Source organism: Larus michahellis, chromosome 4, assembly GCF_964199755.1.
Source record: "Larus michahellis chromosome 4, bLarMic1.1, whole genome shotgun sequence".
Lineage (NCBI taxonomy): Eukaryota > Metazoa > Chordata > Aves > Charadriiformes > Laridae > Larus > Larus michahellis.
The window spans coordinates 20,349,381-20,377,171 of NC_133899.1; the positions used below are offsets into that span (position 1 = coordinate 20,349,381).

Consider the following 27,791-nt stretch of genomic DNA (forward strand, 5'->3'; position numbering starts at 1 on the left):
TTCTACCAAGTCAAAGAAAACTTTTATGTTTAATGTAGCATGCAATTTACAAGCTCTGCCAGTTACAGATCTTAAAGAAAACATATTCCAATTCACAAATTCTACCACAGATCATAAATATGATCAACTTCTCTTAAGTACAGTACACACATACACAGAAGAGCTCTCCATAGTATACAATGCATCTCAAAACAAAGTATTTCTCAATCTTTCTGGAACTGGCACCCAATGAGAGATTAACACATAGGAGCTAATTAGCCTTTCCTTACACTTCACTTGTTTTTTCAAAGAAGGTAATTGTTCTAAGCCAAGAGACAAAAGGATACCTGTGTAACCCATCTGCCAGAGGACGTCTGCCTGCAAGGTCTGAGCAACTTGGCGTGGGATAGCTCTCAGCAAACGCCTGCTTGAGTGTCGACCTGTTGCATGCCAAAAGCCAGAACCTAAAGAAAGACTTGCTCTTCTCAAGGGTCGAGACGACTGCCATTTTTGGGTCCACCTGGTTTCATTGCAGTGCAACATTGGATCAGCTACGCAGAATGAGGATGAAGAAAATACAGTATGAGGAAAACCACAAAAGATTAGCTTTTTATGCAAATACACACATCATATTGTTACAACAAAAATTTCAGATGAGTATCCATTTTCCCTGATCTAAATCAGTAAAAGCTTACGTTTTATCTACTAGAGATATAGTGGCTCACAGTCTCCGTTAACTGACTGCTGCAAAAGAAAGGTTTCTTTGTTGTAGTTGGAATTGTTCCAACGCTTTAGCAAAGGTATGACAAGACCCTAATAATTTTATAGGCAAAAGAACAGATTTTTGTAAATTAAATAAAACCTGTAAGGCACTTCTCATTTGTGTAACACTAAGCTGATGGTCCGAAATAAAGGCTGAGAAGACTTTTCCAAAGCAGATCTCATGCAACCACACAGAAAATTACTTACACTCTGAATATTTGAGCGATCGGAAGACCTTCCGCTGCGGTGTTACACGCTTGATGTTTGGATGATCTTCCAGTGTCAGTACTCCATCTTTCTGTTTCTCATTGATCTGAATAACTTCAAAATCACTAGGATAGTCACTGGCTGGGTTGTTGCGAGGTACAATCCTCCAGTTCTCAATATCACTACTTTTTAGTGCACTTGAAATAAATTTACTTCTAGCTTTAGCTGTGAAGTATCCATTAAAAGCCACAATATACTCTGGAACAAGAGCACAACTTATCAGAACTGATGTTTAAGCAGCTTACTTGTGCATTCACATCGCAAAGGTCCAAATATTTGTGTTTTAATTTATCCAGAACAGATAATCACAATTTAAATCACTTTTTTGTTGCTTTTAGAAATCTGCAATTTATTTCTGCGCTACATAATGCTTTTCTTTTTTTTTTTTTTATCAGGAAATTTGCAAAATATGATAAAAACCTTTGAAAGGAAGGCAGAATTGTAAATATCATAGAAAGGTGAAAAGATGAGGGGGAGCAGGGGAGAGGTAACAGACTTACTGTTACATCCAGCAATCCAAACAACTGCTCAATACGCCAATTCAATACGCTTCTTGACACGTATGATTCAAAGACATCTAGCCTCTAGATGGTATTGAGGTTTAGTCCAAATTACTGACACCAAGTATGACATGCACAGAAGCTGGTCCCAACAGTTTAGTCCTTGATCTGGATTAGTGATTTGTGAGCGGACCTGAGCCCCAGCGCACACCGCCACATTCACCACAGTACGTCTTTGGCTAACAACGCACAGAAATGGTTCCACGGACATCCTGCCTCTAAGCACCCAGGCACATACACAGATTCACTGCAGAAACATTACGGGTGCCTGAAGCAGCAAGTGGACACAGGGTCAAGGTGTCCTACTGCTACCCTTTGACATATCAGCAGTAATACCTGCCACGCTTTGCCTTTCATCTGCTCCCTTTGCAATTATCTTTGCAAGTTTTCCACGCATGCATTACTGCTTCCAAACTTTTTCTTGAACAAACAGACAGAGATTTATGGCCTTTCTCACACCTTCGAGGCCGACTTGTGGTTACATTTCATAAAAGAGCCTCAAATATACTACTGGCTGGGTTGAAACAAACAGCTACTAAACACACCAAAGTGACCACACTTGCCCACCTGAGCCTTCACACTCCATTCTTACTTTTAACATCCTCTTTACTCCCCTCTCTCTCGTTCTTTAAATCTTGTCTCCAGTTAAACTGAGAACCTTCGCAAAAAATCTGTTTCTCTTTTTGAATGTAGAGAATCTAGCAGATGATATGCTTCTACAGAAACTCTTTGAATGTCACAATGTCACAAACACCACAAATCAGTAACATACACTTGAACTTCATAGGGTTGGGGTTTTTTTACTGTTTAACTCTTTATTACCATGCTCCACGACTCTCGAAGTGAATTCCACTTCCAAAGTAAGGTGAGAACATCCAGGACATATGTGAGCCTCATGAGAGGAATTCCCTAGTCTGGTACCGAAGTGTTTTTTGCCACAGAGTAAAATAACAACCAGAACAAACCAGATGTTTGCAAACTTCATGGTCATAGAAGAAAATGGTTTCATTCCAAAAATTCCATATATTCAAATCACAATTTTCTTCCTTATAAACTAGTTCATTTTTGTTTCAGTAAATGTTGCTTTCACTGTGCTGATCAACTGGATATTCTTAAAGCTGTGTCCAAAATAAGTACAGAGATTTCATGGTCTTTTGAGGTAAAGCCTTATAAACAGGCTCATTTCTTTCTACGCTTCTTCTCCATTTTGTATGAAAGGATTCGGTCACTCAGGATGTGGTAGCTGAGTCCTGTACTCCATTTCTGATGGCAAAGTTAACTCCCTGGAAGAATTAGCAAAGCTGATTGCAAGCCAACCTGTAAGGCAGGGCAATATAGAAAATAATTAAATTCTCATTTGTGCAAATATATAGCCTGAAAAATCACAGAAGACAGACACCTTTAGCAGTTAGTATGAGAAATAATATGGGAAAAGTTGTTCATGTGTTTATTATTTTTTCACAAATGCTCAAGTCTTTTCCTTGCTCACCCAGAGCACATGTGGAACACTCAAGCATTAACCTGACAATAGAACGGGTAACAGTGACAACTGAACTCTACCACCCTTTGTGCAAGAGGAGTGAAAAGAAAAAAACGAAGTCAGGCCCATGCAAGGAAAAAGTAAAGTGCAAAATAAAATATTAACATGATAAAAAGCGTCCACCGACACTTAAAAAAGCATGGTGGCTTTTTTCCAATCAGAAATGCGGCAAATAGAAATTCTGCTATGGTACGCCATTTTACACAAGGAGAATCAAATTCAAACTCTATGCCAAGGGCTGGTAAGGACAGGAAGCAAACTTTCAGTCCCTGCGCTTGTAAGAGAAAATCAGCATGAAAAAAGGATTTTGGATTTTCTTGAGCTGGAATGTGAGTTACTACAACGTGGGGACCTGAGAAAATAAGGGCTGGGATTATAGGTGTAATAACGTGAAGTTAAAAGAAAGCATTGAAAATGTTTTTCATGCGGAGGGGAAGCTTTTTCCCCTTCACGTTCCAAGGTACGGGAAGCATTTGAGAAAAAACTGCAATGCTAACATTTTTAAAAATTCCAAACATTTAACCAGCAACTGACAGATAAAAAGCCATTGTGAGATTAGTGAAAAGAAACACTTTCATCTGGTCTGTCGCAGCACGTGGAATAGCAGCACAGAGCTATACATTGCTGCAGTGACCAGGATTGAAAAGCAGGAGTCTTATTAAGGAATTCACGCTATTTAGGAGAACGACAGGCTGAACTCACAGCACAACAACAGAATGATCAAGTCCGCATGCGACAGCTCTTTCTTAATTTTTATTTAACTTTATTTAGCATTCTGAAGTATTTCCTTACAACAGGGACAGAATTCTCCTCTACTTCTAGCTGACGGCAACCACCGCCACAGCAGCTCGCTGTGAACTGCTTGTGATTACAAAGTTTCCCCTTCCTCCCTAAATTAGACACGGTCAGCGTACATTAACTGCTGATCTTGGCTGAGCTCTGCCTACCTTATCACTGCGTTGGTTTATAACCCGTAATGCAATAAAATAAAACAACTACCTACGCTAATGAGCAAAACAAACATCCTTATGGCTGATAACAGACTGTATGTAAGCGTGATGCTGAACTACGACAGAAACCAGGAGCAAAGGAACAACAGCACGCTCACACCTTTATTCTGTTTAATACCCTTAGCGTGTGGAGCTGGACAGGGTCTTAAACTCGCCAACTTCTCCTAGAACAGCGACGTTTGGAGCTACTCCGCGGTCTTCCCGAAGCGAGGGCAGCCCAGACCGAGCGACGGGATCTCCTCAGAGACAGCCGTCCGGGAGAGGCCCGGAGGCAGCCGAGGAGCCATCCCGTTCAGGGAGCTCGGCTCCTGCCACGGAAGGACGAGGCAGCCCCAGAAACGGGGGGCGCCGTGAAGGGGCACCGGGAATGGCCACCGGCTGCTGCAGGCCCGGGTGCTGCCCGCCCCGCTCCGCGACCCCCAAAGTTTGACAACACAGCGCTCCCCCCACAACACACACACACCCCGAAACGGCGCGGCGGAAGCAGCAGTCCCGCCGCCGTCCCGCCCTCCTCGCCCACCGCCCGCTCACCGTGCCGCCGCCGGGCCTGCCGCCGCCATTTTGTGCGCTGTTTACCACAGCGCTCTCGCGAGAGCCCCATGGCGGCCCGCGCATGCGCACCGCGCCGGGGGCGCGCAGTGCGCATGCGCGGGGAGGCGCGATGGCGGACCGCGAGGGGCGCTTCACGCCGGGGCCGGTAAGGAGGCTGCCCTTTGAAGAATCACGGAATGGTTTGGGTTGGAAGGGACCTTAAAGCCCACCCAGTGCCACCCCCTGCCCTGGGCAGGGACACCTCCCACCACACCACGTTGCTCCAAGCCCCGTCCAGCCTGGCCTTGAACCCCTCCAGGGATGGGGCAGCCACAGCTTCTCTGGGCAACCTGGGCCAGGGGCTCACCACCCTCACAGCAAAAAATTTCTGCCTCAGATCTCACCTAAATCTCCCCTCTTCCAGTTTAAACCCCTTCCCCCTCGTCCCATGGCTCCCCTCCCTGCTCCAGAGTCCCTCCCCAGCTTTCCTAGAGCCTACTCAGAACAACTTAGAATAAAGTTATTTACAAACAGATTTGTACCCAGTCTCTTACTGGATGGGATGACCACTAACTTATTCTCTACAGAACCTACTCATAAAAGCTTCGTGGGGGACGTCACTGTTACAACTCCAGGTTCTAACATCACCAGTCCACAGCTACTGTAGAGGAGCAACAGATACCTGCTTTGTAATCACAACTGCATTATTCAGCAACAGAATGCCACTGTTGTACGTCCTCCAGTAGGGATTTCAGGGAGCAAGCCAGGGTAGTGTACTGACCTCCCATTGTCACCATCAGAAAATACAGCACCATAACATTCAAGCAGCAAATACTAACACAAATGAGGGGAGGATGCTCCTTGGGCATAAGATACTGTATATTTCAGTATAACATTACAGAAGCGGCACTAAATAGTCCATGATAACATAAAATACAAAAAGACTGACACCATTCTTCGTAAGTCGTGTCCCTCTTTCAGGTAGCAATTATGAGTACACAGAAAGGACAGCTTTCGTGACTCTCAGATGTAGAGCCTGCAACACACGAGCCACGTATGATACCAGATGACTTCTAGTAAGTACATATGCATAAACATATTTATTTATTATGCATAAACATATTTATTTATATAAATAAAAACATCAAAATCATAGACCATCAAAACTTCAATAAGGTTTATTATCATCTTAGGTAACCAAAGAGTACTTTAAAATCAAAATATTACTTCTTCACTATTTTTCTTTAGCTAATGTGTTTTTACATTCTTTATTCAATTTCTGCAGCCATATTTCAGGCTCATGAAGCAATATCTCAAGTATTATCAAGATCACTCCCACTTGGAATATGAAAACTTATAAGCTTATCTCCAAATTCCTTTACAGCTCTGTAAGACCTTTTCAGTCATTTAAACAACCTCCCAGTCTGTGTTGTCATACACCTTAATTTTGAGAAGTTCCTTAAGTAACATCATTCGAAAGCAACATTTGCACTTAGAACATACAGAACATCTGCTGTTAAAAGACCAGAAAAGTTATGCAAAACTACATAATAAAGACAATACAGTTGACTGTAATTCTCTTTGTGAACAGCATCATTTTTGGGGGGCCCATTTCTGACAAATTTGGAGAATTCTCAAATTCTGTCAATTTTACGAGTTGACATCATGTAGCACTATGCACGAAACAATTTACTGTCAGAATTAAAACTATACCTGCTCCTGCCCAGTTACCTCGAAGAGAAAGTGAACAGAGATTAACCTCAACAAGGTCAACTCTTTGGCGTGGAGGAAAGCAGAGGAGGAGCTATTTAATACGAGGATACAGAGAGGATCCAGACTTCTGATGTCTAAGGTTACACGTAGCTTGTTGAGCAAGATATGGATAAGTTACAGTAAGTCCGGCGAGGTTCACTAAACATTTTTGCAGCACTCTGATCAGAATATAGCACTCGTTACACAGGATGTCTAGATATTCCTATTTCGCTTTGTGTGTTAAAGCTTCCTTCCGTATAATTCTGCAAAAATACATTGCAAACCATGCCCAGATCCATTCAGGTAGGCGCTCACCCAACGTGAACTGTGGAGAGGCACAGGGAGACGAGAGAAGAGAAAAAGAAGAAAGGAAGGCAGAGATTAAAATAAATTCCATAAAAAAAAAAAAACAGTTTCTCAAATTGCCACTAAAGCAAGGCAAAACCTGCTTAAACATCAGCACCTAAGCCTTAAATTCAACCTCCTGAAAGTAAATACATTTAGACATTTTGGAAGTAGTACACACAACAGAGCTGTTAGCTTCTGCAAATAAATCCTGAAGTGGCTTGTTCAAGTTTGCAGCAGCAATACTGTCCACTTCCTTTAATTGCCACATCTTGCCAGAATCCTTCCCGTCTCTTCATTTCTTTTGGACTGATCCTCACTTCTTCAATTCCTTCTACTCGACCTAATGCTATAGAAAGCCACTCAGCAGGACACATGAGATGTGTCTAATGTTAATAAAGTTACTTCAGAGCCCAGAGTCTGCCTCCAAAAAATGAAAACCTAACACAGAGAGGACCTTTTCCCAGGTAGCTCAGGATAAAAATGTGGGCTTTTTTTCCTGCCATTATTCCATCCTCTCTGTCCACTCCTCCCCAAAGTAGAAATATGCTCAATAAATTAAGATTGGAAAAAGCTACTTCTGCTCATAGAAGACAGTGAAATGTTTGCCTAGTTAGCAGCACCCCAAGTGAAATGAGACACCCTGTGCTTTTGAATTAAAAGTTGTCTCTTTCCCATTTCTGCTGCGCATTTCAAGTGGGAATTGGATTCACACTCTCGATTCTAAAAATAAGCACGCCTGAGCATAATTTTCTAAAGCAGAATTAGTGAGAAAATATGGCACAATGCCTTTAAGTCCTACAATATATTGCACTTTTTCAGAATCCAAGCATAATTTTCATTCAGACTCCTAGCAAAGTAAACAGCTTATTTACTTCTATTGACAAACAGGAAATAGTTTAAAGAATTCTGTTACCTTTATTGCATGCTTCCAGTATCCAGTAGTCCTTGTGGATATCCCAAGAGTAGAAACAGCATGACTTGCATATTCTTCAGCAGAAGGAAAAAAGAAAGATCTCTCTGATGTAATGCTGCTGCATGCTACCATTTTTGTAGCAATTATAAACGGGGTTAAACTCTGAACAAAGATTCCTTTTGAGGCATACTCATAATGTAGTGCTCTACTGAAATAGTCCAAGTAGGTCTAGAAAGACAAAAGCAGAAAGAGACATCTTTTTTTCTTTCCCCTTTTTTTTTTTTTTAAAACAGTCCAGTCTTAAGGCAGAGTTTTATATAAAACATTGAATAAATAGTACAGAAATGCACATTTCTAAAGCATTACCAACATTGGTATTTGTTGCTATTTGTTTGCTAAAAACCTGCAACAGTACAGTAACTTGCAGGACAAAGCTACTGCTTAAATCTCTGATGTGAATTTAACAAAAAATCCGACAATTTCTGCTTAAAAACAATACAGAAACATTTATTTCCTCTAAAACAAACACCTTGTTTAGTTTGGGGGCATTGTCGGGGACACTCCAAAGCAAACTATACATACTGTTTTCAAAAGTACAAAATGAAGTCCCGTTCTTTAATACACTTACAGGTTAATTTCAATTTCCAGCTGATCTTCCCCAGAAACTAGTTTAATTACTTCCTGGGACTCCCTTATGCAAAATTAAACATGCATTTGTTTACATGTATCTGTATTATCTCCTATAGTTCATTTTACGTTTACAGAGTAACATAAAAAAGCGCAAGCCTGATAACTGGGGTTGCTGGAATCAAAGAGACGGGAAAATGAGCATGGCTTGGTTTTATCAACGCAGCAACACTGACACCCCGCTGAAGCTGCTGCTGCACTGCACACCCGATTGCCCTCGAGAAAGAGCATTTTAGACTCAGCTTCCAAGGGAATGGGTTTCTGCTCCCAAACAGCCTCACAAAAGCACCATTCCCAACAAACTGTTGGGAGAGCATCTTCTACAAATGCTCTTACGCCTGCTTTAAGAAAACAAAACAAACCAACCAACCACTTCAAACACCTTAACAGTGTAAGGCACAGAGAGGCTTAGGATGCTAGAGCACCTTGTTCCCACTTCTGTGCCATTGTACAGAGGCCAGGCTTTCAACTGGATTGCTGATCTAGGATTTGGATTAATGGTGGCAGCTAAAGGAGGAAACTCTGGTACACTTGGTTTTGTTCTGTTCTTTTTTGTTCAGGCCTTTTACTTGTTTTGGTTGTAGTTTACAACGTTACAACAATCTTAAGCCAGTCTCCACAATGAAGAAAACCTGCAAGGAATTTTATACCTTGGGGCAATAAGAGCTCCAGGCAAAAGGAAGTACTTGCAAGAGTTATTCCAGGAGCAAGGCTGCAGAGGGGTCAGGCTACAGCAGAGGGCACCCACCCACAGCTCGGTGCAATAACTTGTGTTTAGACACCGGATCAAGACAAGATCTTTCTACAATCTCTGTTGCTTTTGTGGATTCAGCAGCAAGTCATCCAGCGTAAATCCACATCCCCACGTGCATTCGTACTTCCAGCATCACCCAGCTGCCCCATCCTATTCATTACTGACTGGATCTCCTCAGGAAGAATAATTACCGGGGGTGGAAGTTATTTTCCCTTCTCCCCAAATATGATACAGACAGTGATGTAAGAAGCCTTCTGCCCCTTGGTGTTAGGTGAAGCAATGGCTGGGTTTGGTCACAGCCCTTGTCACAGTGGTAATTTTAGCAAATTCTTGCTACCCAATACTAGTGTGTAAACAGCTAGAGGTATGTCTGCATAGTTCAGCTGAAGGAGAGAGAGATGAAATTCCTGACCCTTTCAACGGCTCATAGAACTGCCACTTTGCTTTGTGCATCATTCCTCTGAGGAAGGTAACATTTTTCCTAGAACTACCGTTATGCCACAGTTCACACATAATCCAGATAGCACTGACTTTGGTTCAAAGCCCAGTATTGGTGAAGACAAAGAGTTTGCTGCATATTACATGTAACCTTCACCTCCGATACTTGAACAAATCCCTAGAAAACTTTCAAGTATATTTTGATATCTGTGCTGAATATGTTTACAACCAACCAACCTATAATGCATCTACTTTTCAGTGCATACCATTAAACATTACACCCCAACTTACTTTAGAGGCTCCATAGATGGTGAACATTGGTGTTGGCTGACAACAGGATGCAGAAGAAACATTCACAATTGCCCCTTTCTTCTTCTCTACCATGCCCGGCAGCACAATATGCACCATCATGTTAGCAGAAGCAATATTAATGTTGATCATGTCCCACAGCATATCCTCAGGCAGGTTGGTAAAATAGTCCGGGTAAGAATAAAACATTCCTACATTATTCACCAAAATGCCAATTTCTCTGTCTTTCAGAGCCTCCTTAATGGCTGGGTAAGGCTCACGCCCCTTGCTGAAGTCAGCTACTATGAAGTCTGTTTCCACTTTATAGGTTTCAGATATGCTTCTAGATACAGCCTCCAGCTTCGCTTTGTTTCGGCTGATTAAGATGATGTTGACACCACGTTTTGCCAGTTCTTCAGCATACGCCTTCCCAATACCGTCTGTGCTACCTGTAATAGAAAATAAAAAAACAAGGTGAAAATCAGAGCGGCCCTAGCCTTCTCTTTTGACAGTTCTTTCAATTATAGTTTTGTTCCCTTCTCTGAAGATCACATGGCACTGAATGTAGCGATCTCAAAACCACAACAATAAAGATAATGTTGTCATAGAACCACAGAATCGTTAGTTCCCCTGATCCTCCTGATGGCCCTTCTTGTAGAGGGGCATCACATTTGGTAACTTCTAGTCAGCTGGGACCTCTCCGGTTAGCTAGGACTGCTGAGAAATGATGGAAAGTGGCTCGGCGAGCACTTCCACCAGCTCCCTCAGTACCTACCCTTGGGTGGATCCCATCCAGCCTCATAGACTTTTGTGTGTCTAAGAGATGTAGCAGGTCGATAACCATTTCCCCTTGGATTACGGGGGCTTCACTCTGCTACCCATCCCTATCTTCCAGCTCAGGGGGCTGGGGACCCCGAGAACAACTGGTCTTACTATTAAAGACTGAGGCAAAGAAAGCATTAAGTACCTCAGCCTTTTCCTCAGCCTTTGTCACTATGTTTTCCCCGGATCCAATAAAGGATGGAGATTCTCCTTAGACCTCCTTCTGTTGCTATTGTATTTATAGAGACACTTTATTGTCTTTTACAGCACTAGCCAGGTTAAGTTCTAGTTGGGTTTTGGCCCCTCTAATTTTCTCTCTGCATAACCTCATGACATCATTGTAGTCCTCATGAATTGCCTGCCCCTTCTTCCAAAGTTTATAAACTCTCCTTTTCCTGAGTTCCAGCTAAAGCTCTCTGTTCAGCCAGGCCTGGTCTTCTTCCCTGCCAGCTTGTCTTGTAGCACCTGGGGACAGCCAGCTCCTGTGCCCTTAAGATTTCCTTCTTGAAGAACGTCGAGCCTCCCTGGACTCCTGTGCCCTTCAGGACTGCCTCCCAAGGGACTCTGTCAACCAGGCTCCTAAATAGGACAAAGCCTGCTCTCCAGAAGTCCAAGGTGGCAGTTCTGCTGACCTCCCTCCTCGCTTCTCCAAGAATTGAAAACTATCATTTCGTGATTGCCAAGATGGCCTCCAGCCATCACATCACCCAGAAGTCCTTCTCTGTTCACAAACAGCAGGTCCAGCGGGGCACCTTCCCTAGTTAGCTCCCTTACCAGCTGGGTCAGGAAGTTATCCCCAGCATGCTCCAGGAACCTCCTAGGCTGTTCCCTCTCAGCTGCACTGTATTTCCAGCAGACGTCTGGTTAGTTAAGTCCCCCAAGAGAACAAGGGCTAGCGATTGTGAGACTTCTCCCAACTGCTTACAGAATATTTCACCTGCCTCTTCATCCTGGTTGGGCATTCTATAACAGACTCCCACCATCATATCTGCCTTGCTGGCCTTCCTCCTGATTCTCACCCATAAACACTCGACCCTATCATCACCTTCATTAAGCTCTAATCAAAACACTCCCTAACATACAGGGTCACCCCACTGCCTCTCCTTCCTGGGCTATCCTTTCTGAAGAGTTTACAGCCATCCACTGCAGCACTCCAGTCATGCGAGTCATCCCACCATGTTTCTGTGACTGCCAGTAGAAACCTTCTGCAATCCCAACTCATACAAGTTTTATATTTTCTATGACAACAGAGAGCTTGGAGAACCTTAATGAAAGGCAAGGATGTCAGAGGCACATGACTTAAACCTTGCAGAAGAACCTGAGCACATGTGAAAAGCCCATAGCAAAAAAACAGGATCTTGTCTGCATCTCTCTCTGCGCTCATATGCGTTTGGAGTGTACCTTGTAATTTTGGGGAAAAATTGTTCCGTCGTGCTTTCCCAGCGGTTAGTCAACACTGAGCTCACCCATCTCCCAAGGAAGTGAATTTAGTAAGGCACAGAACAACTGTCACTGCTCACGCTGATGAACTTGCAACCTGAGATAATGCAGGCCCAGCTTGTGACATAAAGCTCACCCAACAATATAAGCTAGCAAGTTTCACAGCATCGGCACAATATGCTATATAAACATAAGCAAATATACTGCTTCAGTCTCTTACCAGTGACCACGGCCCACTTTCCGTACCGCTTGACAAGATCAATCTCGCCGCCCAGCTTTGGAATTACATGCACCCTCAGCATGCTGTAAGTGTTGAACGCAAGAGAGACACACTTCCTGACCGCGTACCAAGCTCCAACTATAGCCAAGGCCTCTACGTAAAAACTGCAGGAGCGGCTGATCTCTCTGTACAGGAGGTAGAAACGATCCACTGCAGCCATGGTGATCACAAGCCTGGAAAAAAAACAAGAGAGACAGGGGCAATTACAATCGCCTCTTGGGCCACGTAAACTCTTCAGACTGAATGGATAACCTTTAAGACTCAGCACAGTGCAGTCTGAGCACCATTTTGATGCAGAAAAGCCATAAAAAAAGTTGTGTATCGCCTACCATCACCCTCACTGGTTTAGCTACTGTTTAGCCTTCGTTCAAGGGTTTAGCTATTAATCAGTTATACTGCAATGACACTGATCAACGATGCTGTAAATTTTAACAATTCAAATCCAAGCAGATAAGGGAAGCTCAGCATGTAAAAACTAGTTTTTGGAAGATTAAGATCCATCTATAAAGGAGGCAGGGATAACGATCAGGAGAGAGCTGAGCACACAACAAACAGCAGGCTCTCCCAAGCACAGAAGGCTACACAAGAGCCACAGCAAGCTGAGACAGACACGTAACTTTGGTCCCCGGTGCTACCCCAAAGCACTGACCCTTTCCCAGCAAACGCACCGCATCTGCGTGTCCTTACGGCTCGAAAATCCTTCGGCCACCGGCCGGTGCCCCGCATTAACGCTACACGGCACACCGGCTCTCACTAGAAAGCTTGCTCTGCCTCACGAGGTTTTTACTAGTGAGTAACTTTATGAAACAAGCACAAACCTCAACCGCCGCCTCCTCGGCAGCCCCCATCTACAGCCGCAGCCGGCACCGCCCGCCGCTGGCTTTAGTCCCGCACACACCACCCGCCCCTCGCCCAGCCACGCTGCGGGCCTCAGGCCTCACCCCCCGACACGGACAGCAAGCTGGGGGCCCGGCCCACCACCTCCGCCCCGGCCCTGCGCTCCCTGCCCCGGCCCACCACAACCGCCCCGGCCCCGCGCTTCCTGCCCCGGCCGGCTTGTACCAGAGGGACCCCTCGCCGCCGGCCGCGGGGCCGGGCCCTCCCGGCGGCTCCCCCTGCCCGGCCCGCCGCCGCCTGCGCCTGCGCGGGGCCGCCGGTAGCGGCCGCGGGGGCTTGTGGGGCCGCGCGCGGCGTCGCCATGGCGACGGAGGCTGTTGGGGCCGTTGGGAGCGCGGCCGGGGACCCCAGCAGCGGGCTTCGGGTCTCTCCGCTCCGTCCCCCGCCGTTTGCGTCTCCTGCTGACCCGGAGGTACCGCGGTGAGGACAGGAGCGGCCGCCCACCCCGTGCGCCGGGGCTTGGGTCCGAACAGCCGGCCCAGCCCAGGTCTCGGGTCAGGTAAAGGGAGCTGGAGGTTTAACGGGAGATACCATGGAGTGGTTGGGGTTGGCAGGGACCTTAAAGCCCACCCAGTGCCACCCCCTGCCCTGGGCAGGGACACCTCCCACCAGACCACGTTGCTCCAAGCCCCGTCCAGCCTGGCCTTGAACCCCTCCAGGGATGGGGCAGCCACAGCTTCTCTGGGCAACCTGGGCCAGCGGCTCACCACCCTCACAGCAAACAATTTCTGCCTCAGATCTCACCTAAATCTCCCCTCTTCCAGTTTCAAACCGTTCCCCCTCGTCCCATGGCTCCCCTCCCTGCTCCAGAGTCCCTCCCCAGCTTTCCTGGAGCCCCTTTAGGGCCTGGCAGGGGCTGGAAGGTCTCCCCGGAGCCTTCTTTTCTCCAGGCTGAACCCCCCCAGCTCTCTCAGCCTGTCCTCACAGCAGAGGGGCTCCAGCCCTCCCAGCATCTCCGGGGCCTCCTCTGGCCCCGCTCCAACAGCTCCGTGTCCTTCTGCTGTTGGTGCCCCAGCGCTGGAGGCAGCACTGCAGGGGGGTCTCACAGAGCGGAGCAGAGGGGCAGAATCCCCCCCCTCGCCCTGCTGCCCACGCTGCTGGGGATGCAGCCCAGGCTGCGGGGGGGTTCCGGGCTGCCAGAGGACATTGCCGGGGCGTGTTGAGCTTCTCATCCACCGACAGCCCCAAGTCCTTCTCCTCAGGGCTGCTCTCCAGCGATTCCCTGCCCAGCCTGGATTTGTGCTTGGGATGTAGCAGTGTGCTCTAGAACATGAGTCTTGCCTAGAGAGCTCCCAGGTGACAGCAGCAAAACATGCAGGGCTGAAATGTGAGGAGACTACAGCTCCCCCTGGGAGCCCACCGGGCTTGCAGTGAGGCAGGATGCAGGCTGTGCCTTGAACGGGCGTGATCACCGCGTCCTCAGCGTGCCAGCTTCAAAAGGGGAAAAAGTGACTCCCCAGTGAATAGCCCCAGGTTGCTGGCTGTGAGCTGGCTTCATCATTTACTCATACGTTTTTTTAATCTGTAACAGGTTCTCCTGCTAAGGCCTTTACACATTTTGACTGGAAGTTGGATTGGAAGTCAAATACCAACTTGGATGATGTTTGTCTAAATCACATATCTTAAAATGCAACCACAAAATGGAGACTCAGGCAAAGGCCTTGGAGGGGAGGTTACTGTGCAGGAGGTGTCAGGAGAGTCTGTGAATGACACCAGTAACAAAGCTACCCAAACACAAAATGAAGGCAGTTCCGTCAACACAGGTGAGCCCTTCCAGCTGTCTCCCTTGGGTGAATTTAGGGAACTTTAGTGAACATAAAGTCTAGAAACCAAGTCTGTCGTTACTCCCCTGGATACAGTATGAATTTATTGTTTCTCCCACTGAAGTCACTGAAAGTCTTGCCATAACTGAAGATTACTCAATTGCTATCTTCTTGTGCTTTTTTATGGTTTTCTTTTCTGTTTCATTTTCTTCTTGCTGGAGAGATACTTTTTCCCGTGTTGTAATCATACAGCTAGCGTGACCTCTAAATGTTTTAATTACAATCGTATTTAAATGAGCTGGTACAATCATTTTGTTTGTACTGTCTCTTTTTAAGTGTACGGACTAGAAGCGCAACTAGAAGGTCCAGAACAAGAATCTGAAGAGAAGAGTATTGAAAATGCAAGTAATCAAAGGCAGTCTAAAGACAGCTTGGAGTATAGCACTGGAGACCCCTTCCAACGAATGCAAAAGGGTAAATTTGTAGAGGATCTAGACTAACAAACAGTGCTGGAGATGACTCATACACCGTTACTGTAGTCTCTTTACATGGAAAGTTAGTAGTCTTGTTAAACTCAAATTATTGTTAATTAAATGTAATCTATAGTAGCTGTCTAAGACCATAACAACATTGGTGCCAGTACTTTATTGTCACTGTATGTTATAATAATCTTAAGACTGGTGGGTACTACCTGACTTCCAGATCTAAAAAAAAAATATGCAAATTTCAACAATTTATTTTGCTACTAATTTTACTACTTTGCCTTCTAAATAAGTTGATCCTTTCCATAAAAATGCCAGCAACGCTTCCTTCTTGAAATTCATATTCAAACGCTCTTCAATATTTCTCTAAAGTAATTGCCAACGTGATACTTTTTCCCCACCCATGCTGTTAAACTGCAGCTTGTTTTCTCATTTACAAAGATGTTAAAACTCAAGAGAAGGCCATCAACTGTATGTCCAGAGCAGATCAACAGAATGAACAAAAATCAGATGGTGATCACAAATCGGTAACCAGCTCATTCAGTCAAAGGACAGAAGAAAAGAGCGGCTGTGTAAGGTAACACATTGTTTGTTGATGTTTTCTATTTAAATCTTGGCATCACTGAAGTCAATGGGAGTTTTGCTACTCTACATGCTAATGTTAATTCAGGAGAATAATTTTGAAGATGAACTTGAGAATAATTGATAAATCAGAAATATTGGTGATATTTCCAGCATCTGTTCAGCCTTTTTTTTTATGTCCGCGGTAGCAAACTACGTTCTAACTACCTGATGTAGTCTATTTTATGGATCTGGAGAAAATTGTGCAAACGCTTGTGGTTGTCTTTTGTCAGTAGAATTGACCGTTTTTCAGCATCGGTTCAGAGAATGCATTGTATTAATTCATCACAATGTAAATATTACAGTTGCCAAGATAATTTTTAGCAGAGGAAATCCAGAGGTACTTCAGATGGGTACCAATAAGGCACATCTCCTTTGTAAGATCTGGCTATGATTTTTGGTCCAGCCTAACCGGCATATGCTGCAATGGCTGTTAATTAATATGAAATGAGATTATGTTATTGGGAAGTTATGAAATGGGATTATTCTCGTGTTATCTCTGATTAAGCACGTTGCAAGCAAATAATAAAATTAAACCCCATATCTGGTACTATTTAATAACTTTGTTGAAATCTGGTCACGTGGGCTTGTAATGGAGTGATATATAAGGAACAATGAATATTTACCCTCCATTCCTGTACCTGCGTGTTGGTGAAAATTCGCAAAGTTTACGTTGCTGCTACCGTTAACATAGCTGTGCTATTGGAGACAGTTACAGTCCTTCAAGGTCAAGGGAAAGCCTCTCACTGAGTTATCAGGAGGTAGGTTGGACTGCGCTTACCCAGAAAACTTCATTCTCCTGGGGTAATCAGCCTGGCACGCTTCAGAATTAAGTTCTTATGAAGAATGATGGCAGAGAGCAATAACTGCACATAAGATAGCGTTTTGAAGGAAAACATTTTATGATCCTATAAATTGCCCAAGGATGCTAATAATTTGATTAAACACCACTATAAATAGCACAATGAAAAACAATGGGATATACTGCACGTAGCTAGCGTACGATAATGTAGCTGGGCTGACAGCACAAGAAAACAGAAAAAAGATTTTGCTCACAGTTTATAAATCTTTCATTCCTTCAGAGATTTATGTCAGGCATACAGGGCAGTTGCAGGCTGACAAACGTATTTCACATTGCCCCAGGAACTCTATTGACTAATTGACTATTACAGTTTTGTTCTTCAACAATACTGAGATTTTTAGTGTAGTAAGTAAATAAATCTAAAAGCAAATTCATTATGATAGGTTTAACTTTCATTGAAGTTAAAGTTAAGTTGAAGTTTCATTTTAACTTTCATTAACTGCCTTTACTCAAGTTTTTTTGTTATTTTGAAAATATCTTCATGCCAAGAAAATCTTAGTGTTACAGACCTTAGGCCTAAAAATACTTATGACCACAAATGCAAAGTTCAATTTGTTAAGATGAAATTTAGAAGCAGAAGGTAATTTTGGATCATTTAACATTATACTTTAAGTGAGGGATATTTACTAGACATTTGATTCTGGAATTTTGTTTTACAGAATCTAATCTTTCTAAGCAGGAAGATACAGGTATTTTCGGCTTTGGAATGTTTTTGCTAAGTGTTTTCTTGATGGGTTCCCAAGTTTCTTGTCTGTAATGTTACTAAATTTTATGTAGCCCTGAACACCTTGCCTCCAAAATGAATGTCCTCTCCTGTCAATGTCCTGTCATTTCTTGCAAAGTCCCTGCTTGGGGACTACCAGCTCTATGAAACTGTTGACCCAGTGCTGGCACAGAGTCCCACATAAAGGTATAAGTCACCCCATCAGCGGCTCTTTGCTGCCATCCATTTCTGTTTGCAGAGTTTTCAGGCCACCCATGTACTTTCTGATGGCTTCGGGGGTTTGCTGTCCAGCTGACTGCCCTGTGCAGCTGTGGCCTCGTTTGGCCGCTGTTGGCTGCCAGCCCAAGTGCTTTGCCCCTGCACCTCTGCTGTTTCACGCTGTAGCTCTCTGCCCAGTGCCTCTTGCTGAGTCCTCTGTCTCAGTGCTATTCCAGAGTCGGCATTTCATTAAAACGTTAGGTTGATAACTGTTGATTTTTCTAGTCTGAGAAAAATGTTGCGTATTGGCTATGCCACCAAAGGTCCTGCACCAAAGCAGCAAGGATTGGAGCAAAGAACTGGAGAGGAAGGAACCAGAATCTAACATAGAACCATGCTGCTCTTTTCCAAGAAGATGGACTCTCTAGTTCCCTACCCGCTTTCCTACGTACTCTCTGGTTTTTAGCAGAAGAGCCTGGTAACTCACTTCCAACAGGTAGAAATGGAAAGCCACTCTAAAAAACTACTACTGCTTTTTTATTTGGAGTATAGCCTTGAAAGCTGTAGCTATTTCTCTTGCATAAAAGAGCTATTAATGATGTTGCGTTGAAATCTGTTAAAAAACCCAAAGATTTCAGAATGTGCACTGAAATGCATTTTTTGTTTTGCTTCTGCTTCCCGTTATTATTTTAGAATGACAAAAAAGATTCTGCGAGAAATCTGTAAACAGCAGAAATTATACTTGACCCCATACTTAAATGATACACTTTACTTACATTATAAAGGTAAGATGTGGATGTGACTGTTTAGATTTATCATTCTAAGTGGTATTTTAGCTCAGCATCTATTTTACGTCTCACCGAAGTAAGGTATCTAATCATTCTTTTAAATTAGAAACATAATTTAATTTTACATACATTAGTGCAATTGTGAAACCAAATGAGTCAACATGAAGGTAGAAAAGTGAACTGATTATAGACCTAATTCACATTGTGGAGTCTTTCAAAGGATCAATAGGAATCAAAGGAAACCTTTTTTTTTCCTCCCCAAAACATTAGCTTCTAAGAAATGTCTTAAAATACTGGTCTAGGTTGCATTCAGAGGAAAATACTTGTATTTCTCAAATGTGTTTTTATAAAGAAGCTGTTTTCCAGCTTTGGGGACTTTTTACTGCCAAATAAAAATGGTCAGGAAGGAAACAAACAGTAAAGACTCGCCGCATGTTCTCAAATGCTACTGAAAGTAAAAGAAGTTGCTAGAATGAACATGGATTGTCCTCTTATGATTTTTGAGCAGGTTTTTGGATGATACGGTTAGCTGGTTCAGGTTAGCATAAGAATTGTTTTAAATAAATAGCACATGCTAAATCTACCTTCTACCTTTGGCCTTGGTTTTGCTATTTTCTCAATATGTACGAGGTATAGACCAGAACAGGTACCTATATGGTTTTGCCCTTTATGAGCCAGGTACTGTACCATTAATTCAGTGGAAATATTGGCAGCAACTTGAGTACAAGTGTTCTCACAGGCTCTTTTCAGTAGCAGTGGTTTAATGAAATTTACTCTTCCAAAGACTTGTTTTCAGCCAATGCAATTTAATTTTAAAACATCTTTTTCTGCAGGATTTGACCGCCTGGAAAATCTTGAAGAGTATACTGGATTGAAGTGTTTATGGCTGGAATGCAATGGCTTAACGAAAATTGAGAATTTGGAGGCTCTGACAGAGTTGCGTTGCCTCTACTTGCAACTCAATTTGATTAGCAAAATTGAAAACCTTGAACCCTTACAAAAGTTGGATTCCCTCAATATCAGTAACAACTACGTTAAGACCATTGAGAATCTCTGTAAGAACTGTTGGTGCAACATGGTTTAACCTATAATGAGTCCATATGCCTAAGCTTTGACTAAGTTAAGCTATTATTAGTGGCAGTAGTTGCAACGGGTTTTTTAATTCATGTTAGAATTTTGCACAATCTCCCATACCAAAGTCCACAAGGCTTCTGATGAAGAGTTAAACCTATGTATTTTGCAATAGGTGAGAATACAGAAAAGACATAGTAATTACTTTGACGTGATACCTAGGACAATTAAATAGTTTTTCCTCACTTCTTAATACCATCTCAGTACTTACCTGCATTGCAGACAGGCTGACAATCCAGTTTTCAGCATTCACTTTGCAGTCAAGATGCGTTTTGGCAGTTACAGACGCGATTACGAAATCTTTTATGTCTGTTAAAGGATTTATTCCATCTTCAGCAGAAAATAAAAAAAAATTCCTCTACATTATCAATTGTAGATGTTAGATGTAGAACTCTGTAGTACAATACTCTTGTATTCCAAATCACCCACCCTCAATAAATTATACCGGTCCATCTTCCTTGAGAATACAAGCTCTTGCTTTTGTGTAACTGACTAGTTTGAAAAGTGAATTAAAAACAACCACCATCCTAAAGCCAAAGAACTATTTTTCCTGGGGTGAAGAAAGCAGCTTTGGAGCCCTAGCCAAAACATACATAGAGTAGAATAAAAAATTTAGGCAAAAAGCTCCCAATTCAATAGAAACAATTATTTTGACAATGCAGTTTTCTACTTGCTCCAGAAAATCCTCCGTGAAGCAACGACTCTTACCTTTCCCCTTGTTGTCCGACAGCTTGTCTGAAAGTCCTGCAGACTCTACAGATCGCTCACAATAAGTTACAAGCGGTGGAAGACATACAGCACTTGCAAGAGTGTCTGAGTATTTCTGTCCTCGATCTTTCCCACAACAATCTAAGTGATCCAAATGTTATAACTATTCTGGAGACCATGCCTAATTTGGTAAGCTGAACATAGCTGGGGGTTTGTATCATGTAGGTGGGTGAATCCCATTAAATGGTTTTGTCGCGTGGTCCAGGGCACAATAGGTATCGGTCTAAAAGAAATGTTATTAAACATTATTTGTTTGGGTTTTTTTTCTAGATTACCTGTAACACCCAGGATGTTTTATTCACTTCTTGGTTTTGAAATGATAGGGAAAGAGCATATCCAGATTGGGGTATTTTTTGCTGCTTGACTTTAAAAATTGTTTCCCTTGTTTCTCTAGCGTGTGCTGAATTTGATGGGAAACCAAGTGGTAAAGAAAATTGCTAATTATAGAAAAACACTTATTGTTCGACTAAAACAACTGACATACCTGGATGACAGACCAGTTTTCCCAAAGGACAGGTAAGAAACAGAGGCATCTTCTTTACCTTTACACAGTACTAAAGCTCAAATGCTAATGAGCACTCACCCATGTTTTGTCACAGAAGAAAAGGAAGATTGACTGGTATAATTTATTGAGGGTGGGTGACTTGGAATACAAGAGTATTGTACTACAGAGTTCTACATCTAACATACCTAGGAAAAAAACCATCTATTTTTTAACATGAGAATTAATTCTTGAACAGAGTTGTTTTACGCTAAGTCTGTAGACCAGGGGCAAATCCTGATTTCAACAGAAGCTGAACGAGCGTCTGGGAAAGCAGAGCCAAGATGAGCACTCCTGGCAGATCTCTGGTGGTGTAGTCACCTGCATTTGGATATCTTGGTTCTTTTGTTGCAGTTCCACGTAAAAGATACGATACATGTGCATCCCTGTTGTGTAAGGGATTGTCATTGATGTATGCTTTTTTTTTTTTAACCCTTGCAGCTATTTTATGCTGTTGCAAGCTATTTTAAATTTCTCTTTTATTACAAAGATGGGGTTTTATAGCTATATTACGGTGAGCTTTTGTGTTTTCATTAGAGCCTGTGCAGAAGCCTGGGCTGTTGGAGGGCTTGAAGCTGAGAAAGCAGAAAGGGAAAAATGGGAAACCAGAGAGAGAAAAAAAATCCAAGATAGTATCGATGCTTTAGCAGCAATCAGGCAAAAAGCAGAGGAAAAGAAAAGACAAAAGTCTGTGGAAGAAAGAGATGAAAGTGCAAAACGTGGAAATGGAGGTGCAACAGACATCCTAGAAGGTTTGTTGTTACTGTTTTGAAAGATGGCTGTGTCTGCTTCAATTTGAATGTTTAAAATAAATGAATAGTTCCCGAATGTTCAGAAGCAGGCTGATGCGATTTTTGGAATATGTTTATGAATCTTCTTTTCCCATACTAAGTACTTTATTAATCTTATTGTATCTTAGATTAACCACAATGATTTTAAGCAATCATCTCCCTTCTCACTGCTGATGAAACAGAAAAACAAAAAACTACTTTTTGTCCCAGCATTTCAAGCTCTTGTGCCCTTTAGCAGAGCAACCAGATGCTGGTCAGGGTTCCAGCAGGCGTTCATGGGTGGAGGCAAGCAATTACACCCCAGCGGTGATACTTCCCCAAGATGCAGAACAGGGCTGGCTTCAGTAGGCGTGTGGGCTCCAGTAAGTCCCAGTGCTAACCGCCTCACCAGTCCCCATCCAGGCACCTCTCCGCCGCTGCGTTCACCAACAGTAAGAGCTTCAGCCTAGAGCCGGCAGCAGTGGTAACACAGGCAGTAAAAAGGTCTTTAATGATTTGCTTCACTTACTGCCCTTTTTTATGCCACAAATTCTCCAGTCACATTATTCGGGGAGGCATACATTTACTGCCAGTAATAGGTCCCAACCTCACCTTTCTAGAGAAGTATGCGTGTTTCAGGATAAATAGGATTGAAGGCAAATAAGGCAGTGCTGCAGTGCGGAGTAACTGCAGCGTTTGTCACTGATCCATCAAAATGCTCAAACATATACTTAAATATGTAGTCACTTGTGAGTCTTCTCAAAGTTATCTATAGATGCCAGATGATTATTTACTATAGTGTTTTCCCTCGATGAGTTTTTTTGCTTGGGAACTGTGTTTGCTGGGGAGTTGGGACGGGGAAACCCACAACATTGCTGCGGTCTTGGGAGGACTGCTGGCTGATCCATGAATAGCTGCTCAAAGTAGGAGCTTCTGATGCATATTTTAGGCCAAACTATTAAGATCACATAGTAAAGTTTGGATATTTAGAATGAGTAACTCAGCAGCTGTAATGAACATGTTTCTTCTGTACTAGCACCGACAAATTCATATGACAGTGATGGAAATTCTAATGCATCAGAGACTTCAAATATAGCAGAAAAGGAAGAAACTCAAGAGAAGAATGAGAAACTTAGAAATGAAAATTTTGATGCTCGTGATGAAGTGACAACACTTCTACCAAATAGGGAAGATGACACAGATTTCCCATCTGGAAATATTCCTGCTAGGATTCAAGAGGATGCACAAGAATCAGACTCTTACAAATACTCAAACTTCAACAAGACGACAGACGGTAATGTACACAGTGAAGAATCAAACCAAACTGAGGAAGCAGAGACGATGAGCCGAGCTCTGTCTTAGTGTAGCACCGCCTCTGCCGTGATTCAGTCCAACTGATTCATAGATAAGAACTTCGCATTAGATTTCCACAGTGACTACTTGAAAATCAAGTAATACTGGATAAAATATTCTTTAAATACAACAAACAAAAAAAATGTGGAGGGCTTAACCTGCAACTTCTGCTACTTAAAGTGGAATTCCACTTCTCCTACGTCCCAGGTTTAGTGCCAGGACAGGAGAGCTTACAGGCTTCCATTGCTCCCACAGAAACTGTGGGGTCTGTCTGCCAGCAGAAGCTGGACGTCACTCTAGAGGTGGTTTTTGTGCCTTCACAGGTGGAAGAATGCTTTTGTAGATTTGTGAAATATGTTATCGCAAAATGCAAATACTAATGTATACAATGTAAGGGAGACCAAGAATACGATGGAAAGCTGTGAATTCTGCAGTGGTAGCCGGGTCTCCAGCAGTTTGGTTCTGCAGTGCTTGCTGTTGCCATATAGAAAGTCTTTTATTCAGTTAGTTCTCTGCATCTGAATACTGTTTATTCTATAGATCTAGCAAGAGACAAGGCAGTTACTGAAAAGGCCATGCTTCCGGAACTGGATGAATATGCTGAAATTGAACAGATCAAAATGGAGACACCGGAGAAACTTTATCTTGACGTATGTATTGGATTCAGATTTTGGGAAGGTCAGGGTGGGTATTGTCTGCTCCCAAATGAATTCTTGTAACATCCTGGCTAATAAAACTATATGGCCAGGTTTCTAAAAATGGTCTACTATTAGGAAATGTAAAAGGAAAGAAAGAAAAAAAAACCCCAAAAGTAAAGTTGTAGGGGTATTTCTTCTCTCCAGTGCAGCATGTTTAAAGAATTTACCACTGCTTCCAAAGTTTATTTTGTCCTTTGGCCATAAATCACCTGAAGTTGACCTTCTATCTCTGTGATATCTCAGAGGGCTCTCATTTAAAAAACAGAAATCACAACAAAAAGAATCTAATGGATACATGCGTCCTCATAGGCAAAACTCAAATGAAATATGCAGCTAAAAATGTGAACTGTTGCAGAAAAAGTATAAGGAAGAAATAGCCACCCAGTCACTGTAAATGTTAGCTAGCAGCAGCAGATATTATAAATTCATTCTCAAAATAGAACTTTTAGGAATATTTCCAGGAAAAGCAGAACGTGCATTATTCAGGTATATAATTAGCAATTTGTATATTTAATACAGTCTTTATTATCTAAGATTTCTATCTATTGATGCAAACATTTAAACATGTTTAACCACATTTAACCATGAGGAGGACATGGGTGATAGCAGTGAAAAATACAGCAAATACATGGCACCGCAGCACGCTCCTTTGCTCAAACTTTAACGCAGTCCAAAAGGAACTCTTCAGCATACGTGCATGGACTGGCTTTTCACACATAAAAAGTGTGACTATTCTAATTCTACAGAAGCAAAACCCAAACCCAAATCACACGCTAATACACATTTCAGTGTTCTATGCTACTTCGTTCTCCAAATGACACTTAGTAATGGAAAGAGCTTCTCCCAACACCCTCCAATACTTACGCTATTGCAGATTTTCCAAGGAGGCTTAGCGCTGACATAGCAGGGAACAGCCGTGACGATGCCAATGGAGAGAAGCTCTGGAGCAGCACCGTCCTCTTTATTCACATCTGGAGTCCGTAGATACTCTCAGTAGTAATATAAGGGAGAAAAGTGGAGGAGGATTTGTAATGCGGTGGTTATGACATCCCTCTATCAAGCAGAAACAAGCCCATGTTGCTGCACATGCCTGGGTGGTGTTTGAACTACATTCTCTGTACCTAAACCAGGATCACTTTTAGCAAGTGATTTTGGATTGATCTGCAAATGCGCCCTGCTGATTGGAACAAGACTGACAGCTTTCCTGTTGACATCAGATTCCAAGCATTAGTCTCAAATCTTCATTTGTACATTTCTAATGCTATTCTTACAAACCTGTGTGCCTTCAGAGTCCTTTTTCCCACTGATGAATCATCTTGTGCTTGTCCTCAGGAACTGCCCGATTTAGAAGATATAGATGTAAGTGAATTTCCCCCAGAAGAGGAAATCTTTGCTCAAAAGGTAAGATTCTTATTAATTCTAGTGATGAAGCTTGCCTAAACACATTTACAAATGTTTTGCAAAATGAGGATAATCATCTAAGTTGTGACATGCTGTTTTGGGAAATACAATCGGTTATGCACTTATAAACTAAAATGGATGTTTCAGCGGATCTTCTCTATCCACTTGTAACTCCTTTTTTAATTTGATTTTTTACATTATTGCATTGCAAAAATAGGAGAATGAAAAACCTAAGATCAAGCAATGCAGCAGTTAAATAAGATTAATTTCTTAGTAGCATGTAGTGTTTTAATGAAGATTGCTCTTAAAATGTACTTTACCAGTACTAATACGCTGCAAAGGACTGAATAGATAGTACAAATCACCTACTGCTGAATAAAATCAGACTTTTCAACTGAAAACACAGGGAGATTGAAACTCCTCTGCTCCACCTGGGGCTGGTCAGATACAGGCCCACACCAGTGTTGTGCTCGGACTGATCTGCTAGGCAAAAACCTAGAAGCAGAAACAAGAGGAAAAAGAAAACGACAGAGATTAAAAGCCCGGCTCCAATTCTAGTGCTGATGTAGACTCCTCCTTGCCTTGCTGGAGCCAGAGACTGATGCAGTACGTGTTTTCACAAGTCCCTCCAAGATAACGCAAACCTTTCCTACAGTCAGTGTAAGGCCCAGGATTTATTCACTCTTTTGGCCACAGACTCCTAACAGCGTTGCAAAATGCCTTGGCCAGCAAAGCCTACAATTAAGATAAGGGAACAAAGAGGATTATTGAAGGAGTATGTGTTAGCAGCTCTCACGCTCCAAAGGGTGTTCAGTTCTTAACAAGACGAAGAAGCCCACGCATTGCTGAAATTCGTCTGCTTTTTATGAACTGGTAATAGTCTATGATCAGTTCGTCGCTGGTGCCCCGAGATTTGTCCACAAAGAAGCAGAGCTATGGGTATGAAGCACGTCCCATACCTTTTGGGAGAACAGCACGGCAAAGCCGACAGCTGTTACGTGGAGCCAGGAGATAGTTACCCACCTTTTTGCTTTTACATCTAGAGTAACATATTTTCAATTGTTTTCTACCTTTATGACAGGAATGTCACCCAAAGATTGAAATAATTTCTGAAATGACAAATGACAGCGATTCTGCATTAGAGGAAAACAATAAAAACATGTTTGAGAATTCAGTAGAAGAAATTTCAACAGCAATTTTTTCAAATGCGCGTAAGATACATAAAGAGCATGAAAAGGAGCACTTAAGACCCCTTGTTGAAAGCTTCGTCACAGAGCCTGCTAATCCACACAGATACCTGGAGATCGTACATAGACAAGCAACCCCCTCAAAACCCTTGATACAAGAGGTTGTCACTGAACCCGAGGGTAATCTGCTGTTGTCACCCGTCTGCGATCGACCAGGTGGCTCAAGCCCATGGGAAGGGGACGGTAAGATTACAGTGACATAATTAACCACAGAGGAAAAGGTGGGTGGCACATTCACAGTGACAGTTCAGCTCTTGTTGAAAACATTTTTGATCCACTTTTAGTTAACAATCACTTCTTCCTTTTATTTATGTGGGAACGCTAATAAATTAGGAATTAAAATGCTATTTTCTGTTTTTCCATACAGAAGTTCTTGCTGAGTTTTATTTAAATGGTTTTTAAAGATTGGGCTCTACATTTCTTTTTCCAGTATTAAAGACCACCGGTGAGTTTCATTTGCCTTTTGCCTTCATGCTTTAACAGGGAAAGGCAGTGATGGGGAAATGGTGTGCCTGGCCGAGGGCGAAGGACGGCCTCACGAAGCACAAGGTGAGAAGGACCCTGAGAGCGAATTAGATTAAAAAAAATACAGACCAAATCCGGAGCACAGTGCCTGTCTGATTGCATGCGGTTATGCTCAAAATGCAGAGTTCAGCGCCGGGACCCTTAGTTAAAGCTGACGTAACACTTACTGAGGTATAAAAACCCACCACCTTCAGGCGGGGGGAGGCTGCTGTGGCCTCCAGCATCCCCCCCTGAGGGCAGAGCCTGTGGCTGCGTCAGCGTGAGAAGAGCCCGCAGCCCTCTATGACCCGCAGGGAGCCAGCGCCCGTGGCCCCACTGACAAACCTGCCGGGGGTCCCTCGGCTCCAAGCTCTTTGGGGCAGCTGGCAGTGTTCGCTGCCTTTGAAAGCGAGGGCACTACTGTTTTAACGTTAAATTCCACTCTCTCATGTCATTTTTCCCCTTGCATCCTTCTAGAAATTACTCAGTTAAATGTTTATATCTTTGGGTTTCATTACATACATAATGAAATGTAGTTTCAGTCCATAATGCAACATGTTTCTGTCATTTGGGCTAAATAAAGATTCTACCTGTAGCCAAATATATTTTAACTTGTATCATCTCCTTACAAATGTATGGCATATCAGACAGACTTCAACGACAAATGGAGAT

At 42.9% G+C, this 27,791-nt stretch overlaps 3 protein-coding genes and 1 long non-coding RNA gene across 6 annotated transcripts in view; 2 read left to right on the plus strand and 2 right to left on the minus strand.

Moving 5' to 3' along the window:
- The window catches only part of MBTPS1 (membrane bound transcription factor peptidase, site 1), a 24,689-nt gene extending 21,804 nt beyond the window's left edge, over positions 1–2,885 (minus strand). The window contains exons 1-3 of the mRNA XM_074583193.1: positions 2,391–2,885; positions 949–1,206; positions 327–530 (exon numbers count right to left, since the gene is read on the minus strand). Coding sequence (XP_074439294.1) covers positions 327–530; positions 949–1,206; positions 2,391–2,577 — 649 coding nt within the window. The 5' untranslated portion in view covers positions 2,578–2,885. The remainder of the gene's footprint in view (positions 1–326; positions 531–948; positions 1,207–2,390) is intronic.
- On the minus strand, positions 2,794–13,541 carry HSDL1 (hydroxysteroid dehydrogenase like 1). Of its 3 annotated transcripts, XM_074583197.1 has the most exons (6): positions 13,040–13,163; positions 12,312–12,544; positions 9,833–10,278; positions 7,663–7,890; positions 6,717–6,726; positions 2,794–2,885 (listed from the first exon to the last, which is right to left on the minus strand). In XM_074583197.1, the coding sequence occupies exons 1-6, from the start codon at positions 13,042–13,044 to the stop codon at positions 2,794–2,796; spliced, it is 1,014 nt and encodes a 337-aa protein (XP_074439298.1). In that variant the 5' UTR covers positions 13,045–13,163. The 3 variants fall into 3 exon arrangements, with proteins under 3 accessions (XP_074439298.1, XP_074439297.1, XP_074439296.1); XM_074583196.1 differs by lacking the exons at positions 2,794–2,885; positions 13,040–13,163 and adding an exon at positions 13,434–13,541 and having other exon boundaries at positions 5,805–6,726; XM_074583195.1 differs by lacking the exon at positions 2,794–2,885 and having other exon boundaries at positions 5,805–6,726; positions 13,040–13,369.
- On the plus strand, positions 4,759–10,206 carry LOC141741952 (uncharacterized). Its single transcript, XR_012586545.1, has 3 exons — positions 4,759–4,815; positions 5,631–5,725; positions 10,082–10,206. It is a non-coding gene; the product is annotated as an uncharacterized LOC141741952 (long non-coding RNA).
- On the plus strand, positions 13,539–27,714 carry DNAAF1 (dynein axonemal assembly factor 1). Its single transcript, XM_074583194.1, has 14 exons — positions 13,539–13,767; positions 14,800–15,031; positions 15,368–15,505; positions 15,955–16,090; positions 18,612–18,703; positions 19,540–19,761; positions 20,568–20,734; positions 21,000–21,121; positions 21,684–21,898; positions 22,953–23,210; positions 23,810–23,919; positions 25,300–25,368; positions 26,450–26,798; positions 27,099–27,714. Exons 2-14 carry the CDS (start codon positions 14,896–14,898, stop codon positions 27,194–27,196), a joined length of 2,112 nt encoding a protein of 703 aa, XP_074439295.1. The 5' UTR covers positions 13,539–13,767; positions 14,800–14,895; the 3' UTR covers positions 27,197–27,714.
- Positions 27,715–27,791: the final 77 nt, after the last annotated feature.